The sequence below is a fragment of the Pelophylax lessonae genome (assembly GCF_965119305.1).
Source record: "Pelophylax lessonae genome assembly, chromosome: 8".
Lineage (NCBI taxonomy): Eukaryota > Metazoa > Chordata > Amphibia > Anura > Ranidae > Pelophylax > Pelophylax lessonae.
This window is the reverse complement of record NC_138775.1, coordinates 247,173,283-247,197,652: the sequence shown is the minus strand read 5'-3', so window position 1 is coordinate 247,197,652 and position 24,370 is coordinate 247,173,283. Positions and strand designations below refer to the sequence as shown.

Sequence of the window (24,370 nt, the reverse complement as noted above, 5' to 3'; positions counted from 1 at the left end):
ATGGAAGGCATGCCGTAGCTGATACTGCCCCCACGGGGCGATCAGCGTTTCTGCTGCGTCCGCTAGAGGATCGTGGCGCGAGCTACAAACCTCCGCACCTTCCTGTTAGGCCAAGGTGCCAACAGATCCACATCCGGGATGTCCCAATGAAGGGACAGCTAGGGAAAAAACCTCTGGATGAAGAGGCCATATGCGATTGGATCCGAATCGGGCTGCTCTAGAGCTGCTCGATCCAGTAAATCAGACAAAATCTGATCGCTCTCAGTTCCGATACCCTTATTGGTAATCTGGATACTATCGGAAGAAATTACTTCCCCTGGTTGAGCATCGGAGACTTCCTGGTCCGCTCGCTCAACCGGATCCGATTGTCCAGGGAATCGGAATTCTGATTCCATTAAAAAAGAATCTCCTTCAGGAGAATTCGGGTATGAGACTGGGTATACGGTACTGCCTCTAAGAAGGCCACCATCAGTCCCAGCCAATTGACGGACAGCAACATCCGAATCGTTGACTGAACCTTATGGAGTTTCCCAGCAAGGAGAAACTCTCTTGCCCAGGATGTATCCAACCTTAGGCCCAGATAGTTCAGTCTCCTGGTGGGAACCAGGGATGATCTTTGGGAAAGCGAAAAAACGCTGATGTCCTGCGATGATGGGGATATAAAGATAGGCATCCTATATGTCTATGGACGCCAGGAAATCTCTTTTATGCAGGGAGGCCAGCACTGTACGGATGGACTCTATTTCTTCCCAAGTCCAGATTTGGACGCACCTTGCCCTCTTTCCTGGGCATTGTGAATAGGTTCGAATAGAACCCCTGAAACCGTTCAATGTTAGAAGGGCAGAATCGCACCGGTGGAAGTGATCGAAACTCGATCCTGTGTCCTCCAGAAACCGGTGAAGACATCCCCCCCCACCCCAGAGATGGGTAGGGGCGCATCAGGCTATATTCTTCAGGCTTGGCTGAGCCGGACTCTTTGTTTACCTGACCAGCGCCCTTTGAAACCCCTCTAAAGGGGCTTTGGAGGGTTTCGCCTTATCGCCCGCCCTCGCGGAACGAACAACTCTATATGAGCAGAAAAGGAAGGTCCTCGTTAGTTACGAGGTCTTTTTATCCTAACAGTCTGTGGCAAGACAGCAGGTGGTACCGTCTATCCTATAAAGAGGAATTCCTCAAACGGATAGCACCTAGCCATGCGTTTGGAAATAACAGGGGTTCGTTTCAAAACGACCCCATTTGGGTAAAGGAAAATCCTTCGCCCTTTTGGTAGGCTAACAAGTACCAAAAAGGAATCTCAGTCTCAGCTACCTCTGCCGGTGTAACTTCAAGACTAAAGGTTTCCCGGACGGACACAACTAGTGCATCCACCACTCTTGTGCTATGGCGGAGGCAGAAACGTGCTCCTCACTGCTGAGGAGATATTACCTGAGACAACAGCCCCCTAAGAGGGACCTGCAACTGCATTGACCAGTTCCGAATCCGTATCTGAAGTATCTGATAAACAATAGGGGTAGGCGGGGGTCGCTACTTGACCCCCGTCCCTGACAGGCCACCTCCACCCGGGATACCAAAGACTCCAAAATTGCCGATAATGCATTAAAAACAAGTGGGGTACTGGAGGGTCCTGTGGCCACCTTGAGGGGATCAGGTGGGGATACCTATGCGGCAGGGTCAATGATTATACAAGACACTTGCCAGCGACAAAAAATGACAAAGTAAAAAAAAAAAAACTTTTTTTTTTTTTTTTTGTGTCCCCCAGTCGCAACAGCGCCCCTCAGTGTTACCTGCCTTTTTGGACCCCACAGAGAGAGAGAGACAGACCCCAAGGCTCATCCCTGATGCACAGAAGTTTTCATCAGCTTGCTCAGTGCTTGTCTTGTTACAGACAGGAAGTCTTTGGCCCTATTTCCTGGGTAAAAGAGGCGGCTCCGCCCCTTAACACGCCTGCCGGCTCCTCCCCCTGGCTCCATGAGGTGTTTGAGTCACCTCAAACATGGCCGCCCCCATGCTGGAGACACGAGGCTACACCAAAATGGCGGCCTCGTGCGATCTACCAGACAATGGCGGCGGCCTGCACAGAATAGCGGCATGTCTGCAGAAGGATCTCGGCCTCACAACCCTTCACCCTCATGGTGGTCAGCGTGGTCGGAGGTACCGGACCCTAGCGGGCCATATGCGGTCCGCTGCTTAGCTGGAGGAATGATCTGGAATGCAGTATACATGTATAGACATCGCCCTGTGGCTACTGACAGGTAGGATACCTTATACTATCACAGTAAAGTTCTAGTACTGCCACTGACTACAATCATTTACACATCTTTACAATTAGATTGTCAGCTCCCAAACCAAGCCTCTTGGCTTCTTGTACACAAAAATCACACTCAATTAGGGGGATCTTGACATGTTGTAGGATAGAGGGGAACCCATCCTTACCATTACAGAGAGGGGCCCGCGTTCACCACAAGACCCGTCAGGGGGAAAGGGGGAACATACTACTCACCATACCGGAACCAGGCGGGCGCCAACTCCTGACAGTACCCCTCTCCACCGAGGTAGGAGGGCTGTCGACCAATACGGGCGCCGTGACTCATGGTCTTTGGCGTTTCAGCGAGACGTTTAACTCGCAGGGTCAGTCCCCGTCCAGTGGGACTATGTCGCGGCCGACCCAGCGCGGAGCTATGGCCTGCACGCGCTCGTAGGCTGAACTGGGGTGACCACTGGATCTCAACATCCAGCCCGTCGCCCAGTTCAGCTTTCTCGCTTGAAGATCTCACAGGAACACTGGAGAAAAAAAGCTGTCTTAAAAAATTCTTTTCTAAGAAAAAAATCCTGCCAGGACCGAAGATCCCAGCAAGGTATCTAGGTCCTTACTCCTGACTAGACAGAAAAAAACTGATTTGCTGAGGCAGAGAGAGAGAGGATATACCCTCTGGGACTGCCCCTAGGGTGTGGCCAGAGCATTTTATTTCCTGTCTAGTCCTACTCCTGTGGAGGCAACATAACCCGAAGGTGCTGTATCACCGAGGACTACGTCTGTCAATGAGCGATAGAGAAAGTGTGCTTAGCACACTCAGATGGACGTTGTTTTAGAATACCTTCTGCATCAAATATTTCTTACCTCATCACTTTGTTATATTTTTCTGTGAAGGGTGTTTCTACCAGTTGTCCATTTACTGTCACATTGGGACCGCTTAACCAAGAACAATAGTTGTATTTCCTAGCAAACAGTTCCACTTGTTATTCTGTTTTAGTTTTCAAATCAAAAATGTAATATTTGGATTTTTCCCTTCTACGTTGTGTAAAACACTATAGTCCCGCTCAACCTCAGCAGTCCAGTCGCCAGAATTCAAAATATGTCCCTCAACATTACTTCCAATTAATGCCAAAGGGCTCAATTCTCCATTCAAAAGGAAACTTCTATGGAAAGAAGCAATCTCCCAAAACGCAGATATACTTTGTGCCAAAGAGACCCATTTTTCTAACATTAACCCCCCTCTTGCACACATACAAGATACTCCCATTACTTTTTTTTTACTAGTAATGGCGGCGATCAGCGATTTTTAGTGGGACTGCCACATTGCGGTGGACAGATCGGACACCTAACTGACACTTTTGGGGAGACCAGCGACATTACTACAGTAATCAGTGCTAAAAATATGCACTGTTACTGTACTAATGACACTGGCAGGAAAGGAGTTAACACCAGGAGCCTTCAAAGGGTTAAATGTGCTCCTAGGGAGTGCTTTCTAACTGTATGGGGGTTGTACTCACTGGATGAACACAGAGACTGTCTCCATGGGGAGCGATCGTGGGTGGCCGGCGGAACCACAGATTGGCTACACCTCTGACCAATTGGCATGTGTGCACACCAACTGTCGGCGCACGGACACCCCCACTATCTGTTACACGGAGCGTAATAGACCCGACCTCCTGCAGTAAAACTACGGCGGCTGGTCGGCAAGTGGTTATAGAGTTTATAAACCTTCCTCCCTTTATTTAAAAAAAGTTTCCTTTGCAATGTCATCAACTAAGATATTTCCCATCACCTCCTGTCTTGATGACCACAGTCACTGAAACAGGAAGAAAGGAGAAGTCAGGTGGCCATGGGCTTTTGTTGGCATCAATTGGGTTTTGTAGTCTCATAAAAGTCTATGGGAATACAAAAACCACTTGAAGCAGTTAAAATGCAAGTCAGAAGGAGTCCAACTGCAGGTCAAATGCTTGGTCAGTGAATTATGAATGATCATTGACACAAGTCTAAGGCCTGTCATCACAAGCCCTAACTGTAGGGCTGGTTTACATGAGTGGGACTTTCTACCACCCTCTAAATAGTGATCCTTACGTTTCAGAGGGTGGTAGAACAGCAGCTGCCAGGCATTCTAAGGCAATACTGCTGCCTCCTGAATTTTTTTTTTGTCCAGCTAAACAATGATCTTCTAATGAAACAACCACAAGCCAAAATCTGCCTGTGCCATGAAATTGTGGCTGCAGCAATATGTACAAACCCCTTAGCCCATCATTATACATGTAAGGTGGGTAGCCGGAAGGCAGCAAAAACGTGGATCAACCTCTTGTTTTTACAGCTGCCCATGTGAAAGAGACCTTACTGTGTATAAAATAGAATAAGCTAAACTATCACGGTCATTGCTTAAGCCCCCGTTCACACTAGGGCGACCTGTCAGGCGACCTGGTCGCCTGACAGGTCACCGTAGGTCGCCTTCCATAGAGAAGCTGCGGACCCATTCTAATAGGAGCGACACAAGTCGCTCCGACTTTGAAATAGGGTCCGGAGCTTCTTTGGGGCGACCCGGAGTGACCTTGCATAGACTTCAATGTTATGAAGTCCGTGCCGGCCGCTTCGAGGTCGCGGTGCGAGCAGCACGCCGCGACCTATGAGGTCGCCCGGCAAAAGTAGCGTCGCCCCAGTGTGAACGGGGCCTTATTGTTTTTTATTATAGCTGTTGATTTCATACTTTACAGTTAGATATTAAAACAGAGCTAAACTTATTTTTTCTTCAACAGTTCTCATCCCTTGGCATCTTCTGGGTGCCGGTCTTTGACCATCTTCATTGGCTGCCACAGGATGAAGTTACTCCCATGCATGCACAGAAGCCAGTCATCCTGGCAAACTGGGACCGTGTAGACGATGTAAGCTGATCTGTGCATGTGCTGCCCAGTTTACATGTTGGAGAAGACAGCAAGCTGGCAGCTAGATGTATGTCATTGCAGGAGAGACATTGCATACAATAAAGAGCCTGTCTGCTTGCTGCTTTTTACAGAATTGTGTGAATTTAAGAGTCGGTTCACACTAGCGCGACTTGTCAGGCCCTCACGGTCCATTGACCGCTACAGGACCCGTTCTAATAGGAGCGACACAAGTCGCTCCGACTTAGAAAGAGTCCTAAACTACTCTGGGGCGACCTCGGAGCCACTTGCATAGACTTCCATTATGTGAAGTCCCTGCAAGTCGCTCCGAAGTCGTGGTGCATGGTAATGCACAAGTCGCCCCCGAAGTAGTAAGGAGCTGTGTGTCGCCTCAGTGTGAACCGGCTCTTAGTTTCAATTTATTTATGAGTTTATGTAAAGTGCAATATCATCTTTTTCAGGAAAAAAAACGGTAAACACCCTACAACCCCCCTGGCTCTTCTGATCCCCACTTCACTCACCTCTGTGAGTGATACAACTTTACCATCCATGCCTGATGTAGCAGTCCTGGGGTTTGAAAACCATTCTGTTCTTCCTCTTCCTTCCCTAGAGAGCCAGGGATGGATCAAAGCAGTTCTGATTGGTCAGCGCTAGCATATGTTAGATTATATTTTCATTGTTTCTAAATAGGGGAACTAACCCTTTACAATATGGCAGGAGTTCCGAAACTGTGGGTCGCGATGAGCCAGAAATCACTGAGAGCGGGCCTGCCTAAATTGTGCTGTGTGAGCCCGCACAAATTACAGAGAGCCAAAGCAGTCGAATTGCGATGGATTCAGGACCCCGCCCATGCAGTTTACGGAGGCTGGTCTGCATTTCCCACAAGGAGGATATTTGCATCAGTGAGTATGTATGTGGGCTGTTATGTAGGATATGTTCATGGGGTGCAGAACCAGCTCCTCGGTCCTGCTGGCGGGATTCTCTCAGCTATAGCGGGCAGAAACGGCAGCTTTGGTGTCATAGGAGGACCAGGTGGCCCAGCGGTGTCAGGAGTTCATGGCAGCTTCTGTGACCCCAGTAGAGAATCTGAAGGAGAAGAGCCAGGACACCAAGACCAGCATAGAGCTACTCATCATGGAGACTCTGGGTGAGGTGTGCTGGGCCCTGGAGAGGGCAAACAGGGGATTCACCTTCACTGTGGACCGCTGGGAGAGCAAGGAGGGTGAGTGCCATATAGCCTTATATTTATTTATATATTAATTAAGTGTATTCAATAATAAATGAAAACGTAGTAAATTGATTTAATTTAACATCCCCCTCCCTTTAAAATATGCATTATTATTATTTGCATTTATATAGCGCCAACAAATTCTGTAGCGCTTTACAATATTCAATTACAAGCAAGTGGGTCCCGAAAAATAACTGTATTCAGAAGTGGGTCTCGGCCCAAAAAAGTCTGGGAAGCCCTGCAATATGGTATAAAAACACAACGCATACCATAAGGGCTTTTATAACTTCTGTGATGACTTCTGATCACAGATCTTATAACTTCTGACTCCATGCTTAGCAAAAAATCTATGTCTTCATATATCTGACATGCAATATTACAGCTGATAGACACTCTCTATATTGTTCAGTAAAACATTTTCTCTGCTATTAATGGCAAATGCATTCTACCACTCGTTACAGCAGAGGCATTTAAAGGGCAGCTGTACTTTTAATATAATATTGGTATTTGGACTTCCTCTGCATTAACCTTTCCTAACTACAATGCAGATTTCACAAGCAGATAACCCAAAAGCTCCCACTGTCTCACCTCACATAGTAAATACAGCATGGCACAAATACGTCTGTATCCTAAAGCTATCCATGTTATGAAAAATTGATCATCCAATATGGCTTCTGCTTTCCGGTAGGGATAAGCCAAGCCTTTTGCATATTTGACCCTATATACCCTCACTGGCCACTTTATTAGGTACACTTTGCTAGTGCTCTTTGTGGCATTGATTAAACAAGGTGTTGGAAAAATTCCTCAGAGGTTTTGGTCCATATTGACATGATAGCATTACGCAGTTGCTGCAGATTTTTCGGCTGCACATCCATGATGCCAATCTCCACCACATCCCAAAGGTGCTCTATTGGATTGAGATCTGGTGACTGTGGAGGCCATTGCAGTACAGTGAACTCATTGTCATGTTCAAGAAAACAGTTTGAAATGATCTGAGCTTTGTGACACGGTGCATTATTCTCAGTGGAGGGACCATCAGAAAATGGGTGGACTGTAGTCATAAAGGGATGGACATGTAAGCAACAATACTCAGGTAGGTAGTGGCATTTAAATGATGCTCAATTGGTACTAAGAGGGCCTAAAGTGTCCCAAGAAAATTTTCCCCACACCATTACACCACCACTACCTGCCTGAACCATTGATACAAGGCAGGATGGATCCATGCTTTAACCTCCCTGGCGGTAATTTAACCTCCCTGTTGCTCGGGGGTTAATTCTCAGTACCAAAAGCGGTAACCCCCCGAGCCACACTTGGGATTACCCTGTAGTGATACTTACCTTGTCCATACGATCCCCCGATGTCCTCTGGCCGATGCCTGTGTTCTATCAGAATGCCGCTACCTATCAGATTCTGCAACCGGAAGTGACGGCCGAGAAAACTTAATGCACATGCGCCATGCATTCCAACATGGGCACTATGCGTTCCACCATCTTTCCTAATGTGACAGAACACAAAGCAGCAGCAGATAAGTTCTTACAACCAAGCAACTCTTGAATTTCAGACTTATTTTTGCAGTAAATTCAACTTTTATACGAAAATAGACTATTTCACCGCGACCGAGTGAAATAGTCTATTTCACTATATAATCAGTTTGGCGCTGAGCAGTGCGGTGTGTACCAAGATGGACGTCGCCACCTTCTACCCGCAAGTTACTTGCTATATTTACTATACTACAATAATAATACAAATGTAATACTGTTATTCAGTCTATAAGATCAGTTTACTGGTAAAATAAATCTAAAATTTAAGACTTGCATGGGTGTAAGAAGATGTCTGCAGTTGCTTTGTTTTCTGTCACATTAGGAAAACCAACAATCATGCCACATTCAAAGTCACTTGAATTTCAAGTTTGAACTTCAGCACCACGTCTAGATGCCTAAATGCATTGAGTTGCTGCCATTTGTTGACTTTTTAGCAATTTGTGTTACCAAGCAATTGAACAGATGTACCTAATAAAGTGGCCGGTGAGTGTATATTCAGTCATTTCTTGCTGATAGGGACAATTTATTCCCATGGCACCCTTACATGTTGGCAGTATCAACCATTGTATGAAGAGTTCGCTCATCACACATTACAATTTGACTGTCCAATTTCTGTTAGACCTATCAAAAATATGAAGTGTAAAGGCCTTCTTAACTGGGTACAAATTGTATGGATTGTTTACTTAGGTCATCATATTACATAATTTTGGTAATTTTAAAGGAGATTGTATAATCAGACTGTAATGAAGGAGTAAGGGAATTGGCAAAACAAAGTCTAATGGTGACCACATATGTGATCATTTAATGTGAAAAAAACTGATTGAATGGTAGAAAATCATAAACAAGACTCTCCATTGAATCAATTTAGGAAGTCCTCTATTGGTTTACAATCTGCCAAAACTATAGCTTCTGATTGAACAAATAACGGTGCATGTCAGAGAACTCAAAACAACTGACAAATGTGCCACTGATTTCAGTTCTAGTTTTGCAGCCTTTAAGAGTTAAGTGGTAGGTGATAGAGAAAGCACCAAAGGATCTTGCTTATAGAGAATTTCAAGCATATCAGATAACTGATCTCAACACAAATCAATCAAATGATTGTTTTAATTGATTGTTTTAATTAATAACTGATAAACTGTATTTTTGATCACTAGTTCAGAATAATACCATATGTGCTGTATGATTCCAAAAATGTAATCAACTGTGACCCCATTGTTGGTAATCCCTCATACCTAGATCAATTACAAATTGATACATGTATCCCCTTAATAAAACAGCCTAAACCGGCCTCTGTGTTGTACATTTACAGTCCAATGAATGTCTTCTAAAAGTCAGGTCCAGGCTTTACAACAATAGATTATGACAGCAGTCTATAAACCACATTGTCTATATATTATAAACGAGAATTTCAATGCATTCCAGTAATACCCTAGAAGAGTCGCCAAGACAACTGTTAAATATCCATTCAGTTTATTGTTCATTTTACAGACATCAACACTTGCTTAGTGGTTCATAATAATAATACTATATTGGTATTGCAAAGAGATGCATTTTTCCAGAGCTAAAATTCCCATTGTACCCTAGAAATTGTGTGATCTTCTGTAAGAATGTGGACTCAAGGCATTCCTGTACATGTTCTTGTAGATCTTTTCCATACTCTCTTCAAAGATAACTCTGTGACTCTTCCCCTTGTATGCAGAAGCTTTATTGCACCAGAACTCCCCATTGTCTAAATGGACAGAGGTATCACGTGTGCACTGAAGACTGTGGAGGAAAGAGGATAGATAATCTTGAACAAACTATTACATAGACGGCCAAATACATGCAAAATTATACAGTATAATAATGTGTGTGTGTGTATATATATATATATATATGTACACACTGGGTATATATACAATATATATATATATATATATATATACTGTATACATACATAAAAATATATACAGTATCTCACAAAAGTGAGTACACCCCTCACATTTTTGTAAATATTTTATTATAGCTTTTCATGTGACAACACTGAATAAATTAAACTTTGCTACAATGTAAAGTAGTGAGTGTACAGCTTGTATAACAGTGTACATTTTTTGTCCCCTCAAAATAACTCAACACACAGCCATTAATGTCTAAACCACTGGCAACAAAAGTGAGTACTCCCCTAATTGAAAATGTCCAAATTGGGTCCAATTAGCCATTTTCCCTCCCCGGTGTTAGTGTTACAATGTCTCAGGTGTGAATGGGGAGCAGGTGTGTTAAATTTGGTTTTCTTACTCTCACTCTCCCATACTGGTCACTGGAAGTTCAACATGGCACCTCATGGCAAAGAACTCTCTGAGGATCTGAAAAGATCTTGTTGCTCTACATAAAGATGGCCTAGGGCTAGGCTATAAGAAGATTGCCAAGACCCTGAAACTGAGCTGCAGCACGGTGGCCAAGACCATACAGTGGTTTAACAGGACAGGTTCCACTCAGAACAGGCCTCGCCATGGTCAGCCAAAGAAGTTGAGTGCACATGCTCGGCGTCATATCCAGAGGTTGCCTTTGGGAAATAGATGTATGAGTGCTGCCAGCATCGCTGCAGAGGTTGAAGGGGTGGGGGGTCAGTCTGTCAGTGCTCAGACCATACGCCGCACACTGCTTTAAATTGGTCTGCATGGCTGTCGTCCCAGGAGGAAGTCTCTTCTAAAGATGATGCACAAGAAAGCCCGCAAACAGTTTGCTGAAGACAAGCAGACTAAGGACATGGATTACAGGAACCATGTCCTGTGGTCTAATGAGACCAAGATAAACTTATTTGGTTCAGGTGGTGTCAAGTGTGTGTGGCAGCAACCTGGTGAGGAGTACAAAGACAAGTGTGTCTTGCCTACAGTCAAGCATGGTGGTGGGAGTGTCATGATCTGGGGCTACATGAGTGCTACCGGCACTGGGGAGCTACAGTTCATTGAGGGAACCATGAATGCCAACATGTACTGTGACATACTGAAGCAGAGTATGATCCCCTCCCTGCATAAACTGGGCCGTAGGGCAGTATCCCAACATAAAAACCCTAAACACACCTCCAAGATGACCACTGTCTTGCTAAAGAAGCTGAGGGTAAAGGTGATGGACTGGCCAAGCATGTCTCCAGACCTAAACCCTATTGAGCATCTGTGGGGCATCCTCAAACAGAAGGTGTAGGAGCGCAAGGTCTTTAACACCCACCAGCTCCAAGATGTTGTCATGGAGGAGTGGAAGAGGACTCCAGTGGCAACCTGTGAAGGTCTGGTGAACTACATGCCCAAGAGGGTTAAGGCAGTGCTGGAAAATAATGGTGGCCACACAAAATATTGACACTTTGGGCCCAGTTTGGTCATTTTCACTTAGGGGTGTACTCACTTTTGTTGCCAGTGGTTTAGACATTAATGGCTGTGTGTTGAATTAATTTGGGCGGAGAGAAAATTGACACGGTTATACAAGCTGTACACTCACTACTTTATATTGTAGCAAAGTGTTATTTTTTTCAGTCTTGTCACATGAAAAGATATAATAAAATATTTACAAAAATGTGAGGAGTGTACTCATTTTTGTGAGATACTGTATATACATGTACGTAAATATGATCGGACTAGGTGGAGAGGCAAGTCCGTGACATCACAATCTCCACCTCATCCCAAAGAACACCTCGCACATATATATTATGTACATTTAGGAAAGAATCCAGGCCTTTTTTTAAAGCAACTTACTGAGCTGGACAGAACCAGCTCTTGAGTGAGTCCATTTCACATTTTTACAGCTCTCACTGTGAAAAAGCCTTTCCGTATTTGGAGATTAAATCTCTTTTCCTTCAGACATAAAAAGTACCCCCTTGTGATGGCATCAAAGGATGGTTCTTGGAAAAAATTTCTGCTGGCCTGGCGATCTTGGTGCACTTATTTTGCTATGTCCTGAACATAAATCTGCAGATCCAGTTTTCTTTATGATAATTTCCTGCCGTTCCATTCAGTGAATTACGGGGGTGACGGGTCGGCCCATCTCTCTCCCTGTCACAGGTTGTTCCCACTTGGGGTGCTGTGGGGGAGTGGGTCGCAATGTTCGCTCCCACTGTTATCGTTGTAACCTCTGTTTTGGCTTTTCACATATCTCATTGATACTCAATACCAATTATGCACTGTTTCTATCTGTGCAATTTACTTTATATGTCATTGTAATGTTTGTCGATATGTGACTACTATTGTATGTTTACAATTTTCAATAAAAATGTATTTACGAAAAAAGTACCCCCTTGTCCTCTGTGATGATCCTAAAGTGAATACCTCAACACCAATTACACTTTATGGACAACTTATGTATTTATACATGTTGATCATATCCCCCCTAATCTCCTCTTCTCAAGATAGAATACATTCAGTTCCTCTAATCTTTCCTCATAGCTGAGCTCCTCCATGCCTCTTATCAGTTTGGTTGCTCTTCTCTGCACTTTCTCCAGTTCCAAAATATCCTATTTGTAATCTGGTGCCCAAAACTGAACTGCATATTCCAGGTGAGGTATTACTAATGATGTGTACAGGGGCACAAGTATATCTCTCTCTATGGAGTCCATGCCTCTCTTAATACAAGAAAGGACTTTGCTCGCTTTTGAAACTGCAGCATGGCATTGTGTGCCATTATTAAGCTTTTGATCTACCACAACCCCCAGATCCTTCTCCACCATTAATTTTAATTCCCCCTGTTGTACCCCTGCCCCCCAGTATGTATGATGCACATTTTTCAACATTAAACCTCATCTGCCACATAGTTGCCTAATTAAACAGCGCATTGAGGTCGGCTTGTAAGTTGGAGCCATCCTGTAAGGATGGTATTGCACTGCATAGCTTGATGTCATCTGCAAAGAATGAATACTAAGAATAGTACTTTTAATCCCAGACCCTATATCATCTATACATATATTAAAGAGTAAGGGTCCCAACAACAGCAATTGCAAAAAACAGCGATATTGGCAAATTAAAGTCAAGAAAACTAGTGTTCTTTAAATGTTCTAGGGAGGCCGCTTAGATTGTGAAGGAATCTATTCAAAGTACACAGACAGCCCTGCATGCAAAGGATCTCTCACAGATCCTGCAGAACAAAGCCAAGCGGCCTCCAAACTTCAAGCAATAAAATACGATTTTATAACCAGTTGATTTAATTAAAAGAAGTTGTTACCTAAATAGACTGTACAAGCGGGAATGGCTCTCCGAGGACTGTAAATGTACAGTCCCATTACACAAAAAGTGTGCCCAGAGGCAGAACGACTAGATAAAGCAGAGCATAGCACCAGTCTCTGTCTCAGCTGTTCCAGCGTGTGACAGGCAGCAGCCAGGTAAAGAGATTAGACTCTCTAGACTGAAATTTACAGCCATAAGGTAAAAGGCAGATGCAGGAGGGGCAACACAGCACCAGCATGTATTAGTAATATAAATGCTGCATCATGGGACAACTATACTGGCAAGAAAGAATATATATTTGTGTGGTGAGACCTTAAAGACAACCTTTACACAAAAATAACAGTTTGCACCAAACTTTCTTTAATTATTTACTTTTTTTTTTTTACAATTTAACCACTTAAGCCCCGGAGGATTTGGCTGCTAAACGACCAGGGGGTATTTTGCGATTCGGCACTGCGTGACTTTAACGGACAATTGCGCGGTCATGCGACGCTGTACCTAAACGAATTTGACGTCCTTTTTTTCCCACAAACAGAGCTTTCTTTTGGTGGTATTTGATCACCTGTGCGATTTTTTGATCACGCGCTATAAACAAAAAAAGAGCGTCAATTTTGCAAAAAAATTGATTTTTGTAAGAACTTACCGTAAAATCCTTTTCTCTTAAGCTCATTGACAGACGTAGTCTTCTTGATTCTCAAGAGCTGTGTTATGTTGTCTCCGCAGGAGTAGGACTAGGCAGAAAGACAAAACGTTCTGGCTCCACCTTAGGGGCAGTCCCTGAGGGTATATCCTCCCTCTCTCTGCTACAGGGAATCAGTTCTGTTTAAAGCAGTACAGAGAATTTAACCCAACCCAACTCAATGATAGAGGGGCGGGTACTACGTCTGTCAATGAGCTTAAGAGAAAAGGATTTTACGGTAAGTTCTTACAAAAATCCATTTTTCTCTATCGCTCATTGACAGACGTAGTCTTCTTGATTCTCAAGAGCTGGGACATCCAGAAGCAGTGCCACAAATGAGGGGTGGGATTGACAAAATCAAATCCAATCTAGAAGGCCCAACCGGTGCCAAACTAGAAGTTTTAAAGGCTCATTATAAACAAAGAATGAGACTAAAGAAAAATTTTCCAACGGAAAAAACCCTCGAGGTAGACCACTGGTCTCAAATTGCGGCCTGCAAAACCTTGCGGCCAAACGAGGCATCAGACGATGCCATTACATCAACTTTATAATGTTTAGAAAAGGTATGCACCGACGACCAGGTAGCCGCCTTGCACACCTGGACCACTGACGCCTGATGGCGAAAGGCCCATGACGCACTAAGTGCCCGAGTGGAGTGCGCCTTAACAGGGAACGGGGGCTCCCGACCCTTAATAGAATAAGCCTGCACTACCGTCTGTCTGATCCATCTGGAAATGGTCGCGGCAGATGCAGGCAACCCCTTTTTGGGTCCATCTGGGATCACAAAAAGTGAATCCGTCTTGCGAAACGAGTCTGTCGTTTTCAAGTATACCCTGATTGCCCGGACCACATCCAAGGAGTGTAAAGCAAACTCCCGAGGATGACTGGGCTTAGGACACAGGGAAGGTAATACAATTTCTTCATTCAGATGAAATTCTGAAACCACTTTTGGTAGGAAGGATGGATTCGGACGAAGAACCACCTTATCTCTATGAACCACCAGATATGGTGAACGACAAGATAATGCGGCCAGTTCTGACACCCTGCGTGCAGAAGTAATAGCCACCAAGAAGGCCACCTTCTGGGACAACGTGGGTAGAGGAATCTCCCTAATATCTTCAAAGGGAGGTTTCTGAAGAACCGACAACACTAAATTAAGATCCCAGGGGGGTAACGGCGCGCGCACTGGCGGAGCCAGATGTCGCACCCCCTGGATGAAATTCCGCACCAAGGAATGAGTAGCCAAAGGCTTCTGAAAGAAGATGGCTAATGCTGAGACCTGACCCTTGATAGTACTCAAGGCCAGTTTCTGCTCAACCTCTTGTTGCAGAAAAGCCAATATTCGACTAATCGAATAAGACCGAGGACGGAACCCCAAAGGTTCACACCATGCAATGTAGGACTTCCATGTGCGATGATAAATCTTTCTGGAAGTCGCTTTCCTTGCTTCAACTAGAGTAGGAATAACTGAAGCTGACAAACCTTTGTCCTTCAGCACCTGGGTCTCAATAGCCAGGCCGTTAAAGCCAGCGATCGTAAAGCAGGATGGAAGATCGGTCCCTGAGACAGTAGATCCTCCCTGAGAGGAAGTCTCCATGGGACGTCTGCCACCAGTCTGACCATGTCGGCGTACCAAGCTCGACGAGGCCAGTCCGGAGCTACCAGGATTACTGGGATTCCTTCCTCCTCTATCCTGCGTAGAAGTCTTGGCAATAACGCGAGAGGAGGGAAGGCATATATTAGCTGGTATTGCCCCCACGGGGCGATCAGTGCGTCTGCGGTTTCTGCTAGAGGATCGCGGGAGCGAGCCACGAATCTCTGAACTTTCCTGTTGAATCGTGATGCCAACAGATCCACATCCGGGGTGCCCCACCGTAGGCACAACTGGTGGAAAACGTCTGGATGGAGGGACCATTCCCCCTGATCCAGGGTCTGACGGCTGAGATAATCTGCCTGCCAATTCTCCACCCCCGGAATGAACACCGCAGAGATTGCTGGAACAAATCGTTCCGCCCAGCGAAGAATGCAAGCCACTTCTTTGGCCGCTCGGACACTCTTGGTGCCCCCCTGGTGATTGACATAAGCCACGGCCGTGGCATTGTCCGACTGGATCCGAACCGGGCTGCCCTGGAGCTGCTCGGTCCAGTGAATCAGACAAAGTCTGATCGCTCTCAGTTCCAATACATTTATCGGTAACCTGGATTCTTCCGGGGACCAAAGTCCCTGGGCAGATAACTGACCAAGAATTCCTCCCCATCCGGATAGACTGGCATCCGTGGTCACTATCGTCCAATATATTGGCAGAAATGACTTTCCCTGGCTGAGCATTGGAGACCGAAGCCACCAAACCAGAGACTCTCTGGTCTGTTTGCTCAATCGTATCTGATTGTCCAGGGATTCCGGATTCCGATTCCATCTGAGAAGAATCTCTTGCTGAAGAATTCGGGTATGGGACTGGGCAAATGGGACTGCTTCGAATGAAGCCACCATCAACCCCAGAACCCTCATGCAAGTCCGAAGGGAAGACCAGCTGTTGGACAGTAACAACTGGACTGCTGATTGAATCTTTCGGAGTTTCCCTACCGGAAGAAAAACTCTTGTCCTGACTGTGTCTAGAATTAGACCCAGATATTCGAGCCTCTGGGTGGGAACCAGAAATGACTTTTGCTGGTTCACCAGCCACCCGAATTCCTGTAAAGAAATCATAGTAATTTCTATGTTTTGTAGCAAGGTCTGAGGAGACTCTGCATGAAGCAGAAGATCGTCTAGGTAACCTAGAATCGATATACCTCTTTGGCGCAGAAGTGCCAACATTGGGGCCAACACCTTTGTGAAGACCCGCGGAGCCGTGGCGAGACCGAAAGGTAACGCCACAAACTGATAGTGGTTCTCCTCTACGGAAAAGCGTAGAAAACGCTGATGTCCTGCGAAAATGGGAATGTGAAGATAGGCGTCCTTGATGTCTATGGACGCTAGGACATCCCCTGGATGCAGGAAGGCTGCTACCGTGCGAATGGACTCCATTCTGAATCTTCTTATGTTGACGAAAGAATTGAGTGCTCTTAAGTCCAGAATTGGACGCACTTTGCCCTCTTTCCTGGGTATTGTAAACAGGTTTGAATAAAACCCTTGAAACCGTTCTGTCCAAGGAACGTGGACTACCACTCCTTGTTGTAGTAAATCTGTGACTGCTCTCCGCAGATCTTCTAAACGATCTGCGGATAGACGGATATTGGAAGGGAAGAATCGCGCCGGTGGGAGAGATCGAAACTCGATCTTGTACCCTGACCTTATGACTTCGCAAACCCATTTGTCCGGGATTCTGGAAAGCCATGGATCCGGGAACCGGCGAAGACGTCCCCCCACCCCAGTTATGGGTGGGGGCGCACCTTCAGGCTTTGGATGGTTTATCTTCAGGTCTGGAGGGGGCGGGCTTTTGCTTGCCCGACCAACGACCCCTGACGCCTCCTGCAGGAGCTTTGGAGGACTTAGTTTTTTCACCCGCTGGACGAAAAAAACCTCTTGTGAGCAGAAAAAGAAGGCCCTCGTCTTTGACAAGTTCCTCTACCTTTAAAATTTTGCGGTAAAAAGGTGCTTTTTCCACCGGTGAGATCCTTAATGATCTCATCTAAGTTGGCTCCAAATAGACGCTCTCCTGAAAAGGGGATATTAGCCAATGCTTTTTTGGAACCTTGGTCGGCTAACCAACCTTTTAGCCACAGTGTACGCCTGAGAACCACTGCTGAGACTGATGCTCGCGCCATTAATGGAGTGGCGTCTAACGCCGCATCACATACAAACTGTAACCCCTGTATCATTTGTTCCAACAAATCTGATACCGCCTGAGGGACTTCTTCTAAGTCCCGGCGTAACCACTTGGTCCATTCAGTTACAGCCTGCGAAACCAGACCAATAGCAATTATTGGTCTGAAAGCTGATCCAATCAAGGAAAACATGGTGCGAGACATAGCTTCTATCTTGCGATCCACTGGATCTTTAAAAGACGGAGCGTCTTCTAAAGGAATAACCGTGGCTTTATTCAATCTAGCAATAGGTGAATCCACCACAGGTGGTTCTGTCCATTTCTTAATAAGGGTTTCCTCAAACGGATAACGCCTGTCAATGCGTTTAGAAATATTAAAAGTGCGTTTTGGCAGACGCCATTCTTCTTCGATTGGATTGCCAAAACATTTGGGCAATGGAAAAACCTTCGCCACTTTGATGCGTTTTTTAGTCCCAAAAGGGATCTCAGTTTCAGCTATTTCTGATGGAATACCCTGTAACCTTAAAGTCTCTTAAACAGATACAATGAGTGCGTTTACCAACGCTTCCTCTCGGGCTATGGCGGATGCCGAAACATCCTCCTCACTGTCTGAAGAGACAGGACCCGAGACACCAATACCAGATGAAGTACCTGCAACTGCAGAAATAGGCTCAGAGTCTGAATCCGAGGTTTCAGATAATAAGGGGTTAGGCGGGGGTCGCTTTCTTGCGCCCTGTCCCTGACAAGCCACTTCCACCCGGGACACAAAAGTTTCCATAATAGCTGACAAAGATTCAATTGTCAATGGGGTGCTGGAGGATCCCGCAGACCCCTCGAGGGGATCCGGAGGAGATACATGAGTGGCAGGGTCCATGTTAATACAGGACACCTTTGCTAGCAAAACAAAAAAACTTTTTCTTTTTTTTTTTTTTTTTTTGTGTGTCTCCCCCTAGCGCAATAGCGCCCCTCAGAGTACCTGCTTCTCGATCCCGGAGAGAGAGAGAGGGACCCCCAAGGCTCACCAACCGATGCAGTGCAGTTTCCAACAAACTGCAGTCAGCGTCTGTCTTACACAGACTGGAAGGAGCTGTTTGCTTTTTCCCGGGCAGAAGGCGTGGCTCCGCCCCCTGTGTACGCCTTCCGGCGTTCCCAGCCCTCCACGAGGTAGCTGGGCTCACAAAACATGGCCGCCCCCATAGAAGAGACATAAGACTCCAAAAACATGGCGGCCGGCGTGACCTGAGGACATACATGCATTCGGTCTACGGCAAAATGCCGGCGGACCGCCGATATCGTCTTCCCAGCACATCCACCTGCACTCTGCTACGAGGTGACATATGGATCTACAGAGATACACTGCACATAAGGTAGGATTATACCTCCTATGTCTGCTGTAATGTTACAGTCTGCTGGGTAGAGTGTTAGCTCTTGAACCAAGTCCACTTCCCACAAACACATGCTGTATTACAAGGGGGACTTGTAAGTATCAGATATATACTGACCATATATGGAGGGGCCCATAATATATACTGCCTCATAATGAGGAAAAAGGGGAACGTTTACTCACCATACCGAACCGACAGGCACCCTCTCTTCACAATACCCTCTCCACCGGGGTGGGGGTTTGTGGACGCCTCGACTCTCTGGTACCTGGCGTCCAAGCGAGACTTTTAACTCGCAAAGTCAGTCCCTTTACTGGGACTCCGTCGCGGCCGACCCAGCGCACTGGTCTGCACGCGCTCGTAGGCAGAAACCGGGGTGACCACTGGATCTCAACATCCAGCCCGTCGCCCGGCCCCGCATACTTACTTGAATATGTCGCGGCCGACCAAGCGCAATGCCATGGTCTGCGCGCGCTCGTAGGCCGGCTGGGGTGACCACAAGTGTCGCCCAGTCCGGCATTTTTGCTTGAAGATCTCACAGGAAAAAACACTGGAGAAAACTACCTAAAAAATGTCTTTTTCTTAAAGAAAAAAAGTCTTGCCAGGACCAAAAGATCCCAGCAAGGAACTTAGGTCCTTACTCCTGACTAGACAGAAAAAAACTGATTCCCTGTAGCAGAGAGAGGGAGGATATACCCTCAGGGACTGCCCCTAAGGTGGAGCCAGAACGTTTTGTCTTTCTGCCTAGTCCTACTCCTGCGGAGACAACATAACCCAGCTCTTGAGAATCAAGAAGACTACGTCTGTCAATGAGCGATAGAGAAATAACAATATTTTTCACATTTTTTTATATGAAATTCCCCCCAAAAAATGTAAAAATCAAAATTTTTTAACATTTTCGGCCAATTTGTTTTATGCTACCTATGTTTGGTAAAAAAAATTGCAAAAAGCGTATTTTTATTGGTTTGCGCAAAAGTTATCGCGTTTACTAACTAAGGGGAAGATTTTTGTCATTTTTGTTGTTTTTTTTTAAAGCGTAATGGCGGCGATCTGCGATTTTTTTTTTGGTACTGCGACATTGCGGCGGACAGATCGGACCCTTGACTGACATTTTTGACACTTTTGGGGTTACCAGTGACATTTCTACAGTAATCAGTGCTATACATATGCACTGTTACTGTAAAAATACACTGGTAGTGAAGGGGTTAACTTTATTTGAGAGGGAGGGGCTGTGTGTGTCCCTAGGGGCGTGATTCTTACTGTGATTGGCTGTGGCTTGAACTGTATGGACACTGATCAACGGTTCTACATTGTAGAACCGTGTGATCAGTGTTTTTACACCGAGGAGAATGACAGGTGGCTTGTTTACACAAGCCACCTGACTTTCTCCCTCTCCCCCGACGATCGCCGAGTGACCGGCGGACATCGGGTCCGCCGGACACACGCGTGGGAGCGCGCCTCCGCGGGCGCGACGTAGACCTACGTCGCTCTGCCTGTGAGGGGCTGACTGCCGCAGTAAATATACTGTGAGCAGTCGGCAAGCGGTTAAACTGCCTCCTACCGTGACGGTCTCTTAGACGAAAATTATGTTGTGGCCTCCTGGGATACCATTGTCACATATCCCAGGATATATTACTCCTGCATATCCACCATTCCTAAAACCCATGGCAACATGTAAACAGACATGTCACCAGATCTTTGTGCATGTGCAAGATTAGGCACTGGGGGGGGGGGGGGAATATACTAAAACTGTAGAAGACAGTATCTGGTGCAGCTATACATAGTAAACAATCAGCTTATAGCTTCAGCTTAAAGCAGAACTTTGCTCTTTAACAAAAGTACATACATTCCACATGATTAATTATGCTACCAAAATGAGTGTGCTCTAAATGGCCTCCGGCATTGCGCTTGCTTCTTCTTGCTGAACGCCGCCATTTTGTTGAAGCCTAGAGAGGTCACTTGTTTACTGAAAACTCTTCCTTTCTTTATATAAAATATGTACATTTCCAGCCTTGATTGTATGTGTTGGCGAAGTTAGAGAGGAAGGCTGACAGAAACTTTACAGTGATAAAGTTCACAGGTTGAGGATGAGGTAGAAAATAGAGAATATCAGGGAGATAAAATAGGACACTATCCTTGTAAGTTTAATTTCTCCCTGGCAGCAGATAGTTGTTCTGTCACCTTTCCTGCTTTTCTTTTCTCCCTCCCTAATCTGTGTTCATTCCTGTTGCTTTCTATCCCTTCAGCAACAGTAAATCCTAAAGCCGCCACCCGATTGGTCTCTAGTGGCTCTAATTTAGGCACAGTGCCAAGAATAGTGAGCCACTGAGCATGTGCATAGCAGGGTGAGATCTTTCAAGACATGAAGTGGAGGATGTAAATCTGATTCATGAAATTTGACCTGGGCATATCTATCTGTAGTGTTTACTTATCTCTCTTCAAAGCCCTAAGTCCCCTGGCTTTCTCCTGTACCGTCTGTCTGTTATCAGCATGATAACTTCTGACAAGTTCTTGGTCAACTGAGATAAAACCAGGCAGGAATTTGTGTTGGGGTGGAGGCACAGAAATAGATTATCAGACAGCTGGCCTATTCACAGCACAGCTCTGCATGTTTCTGCCTATGTAGATAGAGGGTGTGTGCCTTTCCTCCAATCAGCTGTCTCACAGTATATGGCCAAACTTCCCTCCCACAGGTGAATCAGGAAGCAAAAATTCTAACAAGATATGCACTTTCTAAACAGTATTGAAAGCTGAAAACAGCCCATACATGAGTAAAACTTATGTAGGGGGATTTGTTTCATCTCTGTGTATTATCATCTGAGGCTGTTCACTTCACTGGGTATATGTGAGGGTTTATATCCACTTTAATTTTCTGACTAAAGTTCCACTTTAAGCCATGCACAGCTGCTCCAATCTTATTAAATCCCCCTCACTGTGTCTTTGGGGATAGGCCAGTGAGGAAGGTGGCAGCACGGGATGGAACCTGTAGCATGAGAGCAATGCAAAAGAAGAGAACAACACTGGATCTGTTGGAGTTGTAAGTATATAAAATCAGAATAATAGGAGCAGCAAGTGTGCAGGGGAAAATTACTGTAATTTTCATTAGGAGGTGAAAGTTCCTCCTTAAGTTTCTTTTGCAATATTATTACAGTGTATGATAATAAATGAATGAATAAATAAGGACAAAAAAAAAAAATCAAACAATCCAATATACAAAATCTTCTACCCACAGTTAATACAGAGGAAGGCGAAAAACCCAAGCAAAGCATGATCCAATTTTCTACAGCAGGGGAAAAATTACTTCCCGATTCCCACAGAGGCAATCAGATATTCCCTCGATCAACTTTACCTATAAATATTAGTACCCAGTTATATTATGTACATTTAAAAAATTATCCAGGCCTTTTTTAAAGCAATGTTCTGAACGGGCCAGACCGGAGGGAGTACATTCTATATTTTTACAGCTCTTACTTTGAGGAAACCTTTTCATATTTGGAGATTAAATTTGTTTCCCTCTAGACGTAAAGAGTGTCCCCTTGTCCTCTGTAATGACCTTAAAGTGAATAACTCAACACAAGTTCACAATATGGACCCCTATATATTTGAACATCCCACTTAATCTCCTTTCCTCAAGAGAGAACAAATTTAGTTCCTCTAATCTTTCCTCATAGCAGAGCTCCTCCATGCCTCTTATCAGTTTGGTTGCCCTTTCTCCAGTTCCAATTGAGGAGATTGTTCATTACTTACTGGATCAGTGGACACAACAGGAATCGAGAAGAAGTCTCTTCAAAATGAGGGAAACTGCTTCTTAGATTGTCACTGGGACAAGTGTCCCTACTGGAAGATTTCCCCTACATTCCTGACAACCCAACATTTTAGATTTCTTAACACTTTAAGTCCCTATAACCATGGTGACCAGGACAATTAGAAAGAGCCAATCATCCCAACGGGGACACATAATAGCAGTGAATACCTGATATAGGGTTCCAAACCCTCGCTGCTCTGTCAAAAAGAAAAAAAAATGAGCTTTAAATACATTTAATATAGCAATATCAATACATTACTACAATCTTACCTGTCGTGCAACTCTTTTGTGCAAAGTGATGTCCTGTTTCCTATGCTATTACTATGGGGCTCCTTCCAAGTGTGAGTCTTGTCCTAAAACAGGGAAATAAGGATCATCAGTGGTAAGCACACATTGACAAATGTGTTGCATTTCTAGGTACAGTCCATGGGGTTGAAGGGGATTTGTTCCTGTATTTTTGCTCTGAAACCAGGATATATCTATGATTTGTGTTGGGCGCTTGAAGCCATTCCTAGACACTCAGTTAACTATTGAGCTAAAAACCTAAATTAATTATCTGTAAAAGAATAATAAAGAATAGACATTGACCTGTGAGCCACGCTCTTTTGTTGCTGTATAGGGCTGCATAGCAAAAGAGGGGAAGACAAAGCTTTCAATGTCTGCAATTCTGCGGATTTCATGTCACTGCTACAACTAATGTATGGTCTTTAGCCTTTCATCGCACTGTTAATGACTGACCCAAGATGTCTCCCTCATGTAAGCCTTCTGTAAGTTATTTTTTATCTTGAGATTTAACAGTACGCTTGTATTGCCCTCAAGCAATATCATTTTAGGGTGGCATTGCATAACAGGCCCTATAACAGCTATGGCGAACCTTGGCACTCCAGAGGTTTTGGAACTGTATTTCCCATGATGTTCAACTACACTGCAGAGTGCGTGAGCATCATGGGAAATGTAGTTCCAAAACATTTGGGGTGGCAAGGTTCACCATCACTGCCCTATAAGGTAGCATACTCTTAGCCTAGCACCTTCCCATTAAACCACCTCTTTCCCCAAAGCTCTGCTGGAACACCCTAGAATGCCTGAACCTTTAAGCGTTGAAAAAATAGGCAGTACATTGCACAGTGCTGGAGAACTGAGACCCCCAGCTTTTTGCAGGATTTAGCCTGAAGGCTCAATGATGACACCCTTGGCTTAGCATCGCAAGCAAAAGGTTAATTGCACCTTTATTTATTTTTTTAATGTAACCCCCCTGATTTTTACATGCAGGGTGGGAGACTAGAAGATAAGTGGAGCATGCATTTTAGGTGGATATCTTGGCCGTGTGTATCACAAAATGTAAAGGATTGCAGTTGCCCTTTAAGAAGATGTTTCATTTAAAGAATACAAGTGTTAACCAGAAACGTTCTTTAGGTTACATACAGATCCCTTGCTAGATGGAGGCTTTAAAAGTCCTTTGTGTCTCTGTCCAAGGATTAACATTAATTAGCTCTCTAACTAATATGAAGGATAATATACGTGTCATTAAATTCTAATTAGGAAATAATGAATGCCTGTCAGTGGTGTTGGGTAAATTAACCATTTTAAATAGGGCTGGGTAATGATTAGTCTTACAAACAACTGGAGCCTGCAAAATATTAA

General features: G+C 44.9%; 2 protein-coding genes across 2 annotated transcripts in view; one reads left to right on the top strand and one right to left on the bottom strand.

Moving 5' to 3' along the window:
- The window catches only part of LOC309562237 (sodium/glucose cotransporter 4-like), a gene marked incomplete at both ends in the record, with an annotated part of 115,448 nt that extends 110,291 nt beyond the window's left edge, over positions 1-5,157 (top strand). The window contains one exon of the mRNA XM_082266358.1: positions 5,023-5,157. Within this exon, the coding sequence (XP_082122484.1) occupies positions 5,023-5,157 (135 nt within the window). The remainder of the gene's footprint in view (positions 1-5,022) is intronic.
- A 4,210-nt stretch (positions 5,158-9,367) lies between these two features.
- SPATA6 (spermatogenesis associated 6) overlaps positions 9,368-24,370 on the bottom strand; it is a 175,249-nt gene continuing 160,246 nt past the window's right edge. Inside the window, exons 8-9 of the mRNA XM_082266220.1 lie at positions 23,000-23,082; positions 9,368-9,678 (exon numbers count right to left, since the gene is read on the bottom strand). Coding sequence (XP_082122346.1) covers positions 9,495-9,678; positions 23,000-23,082 — 267 coding nt within the window. The 3' untranslated portion in view covers positions 9,368-9,494. The remainder of the gene's footprint in view (positions 9,679-22,999; positions 23,083-24,370) is intronic.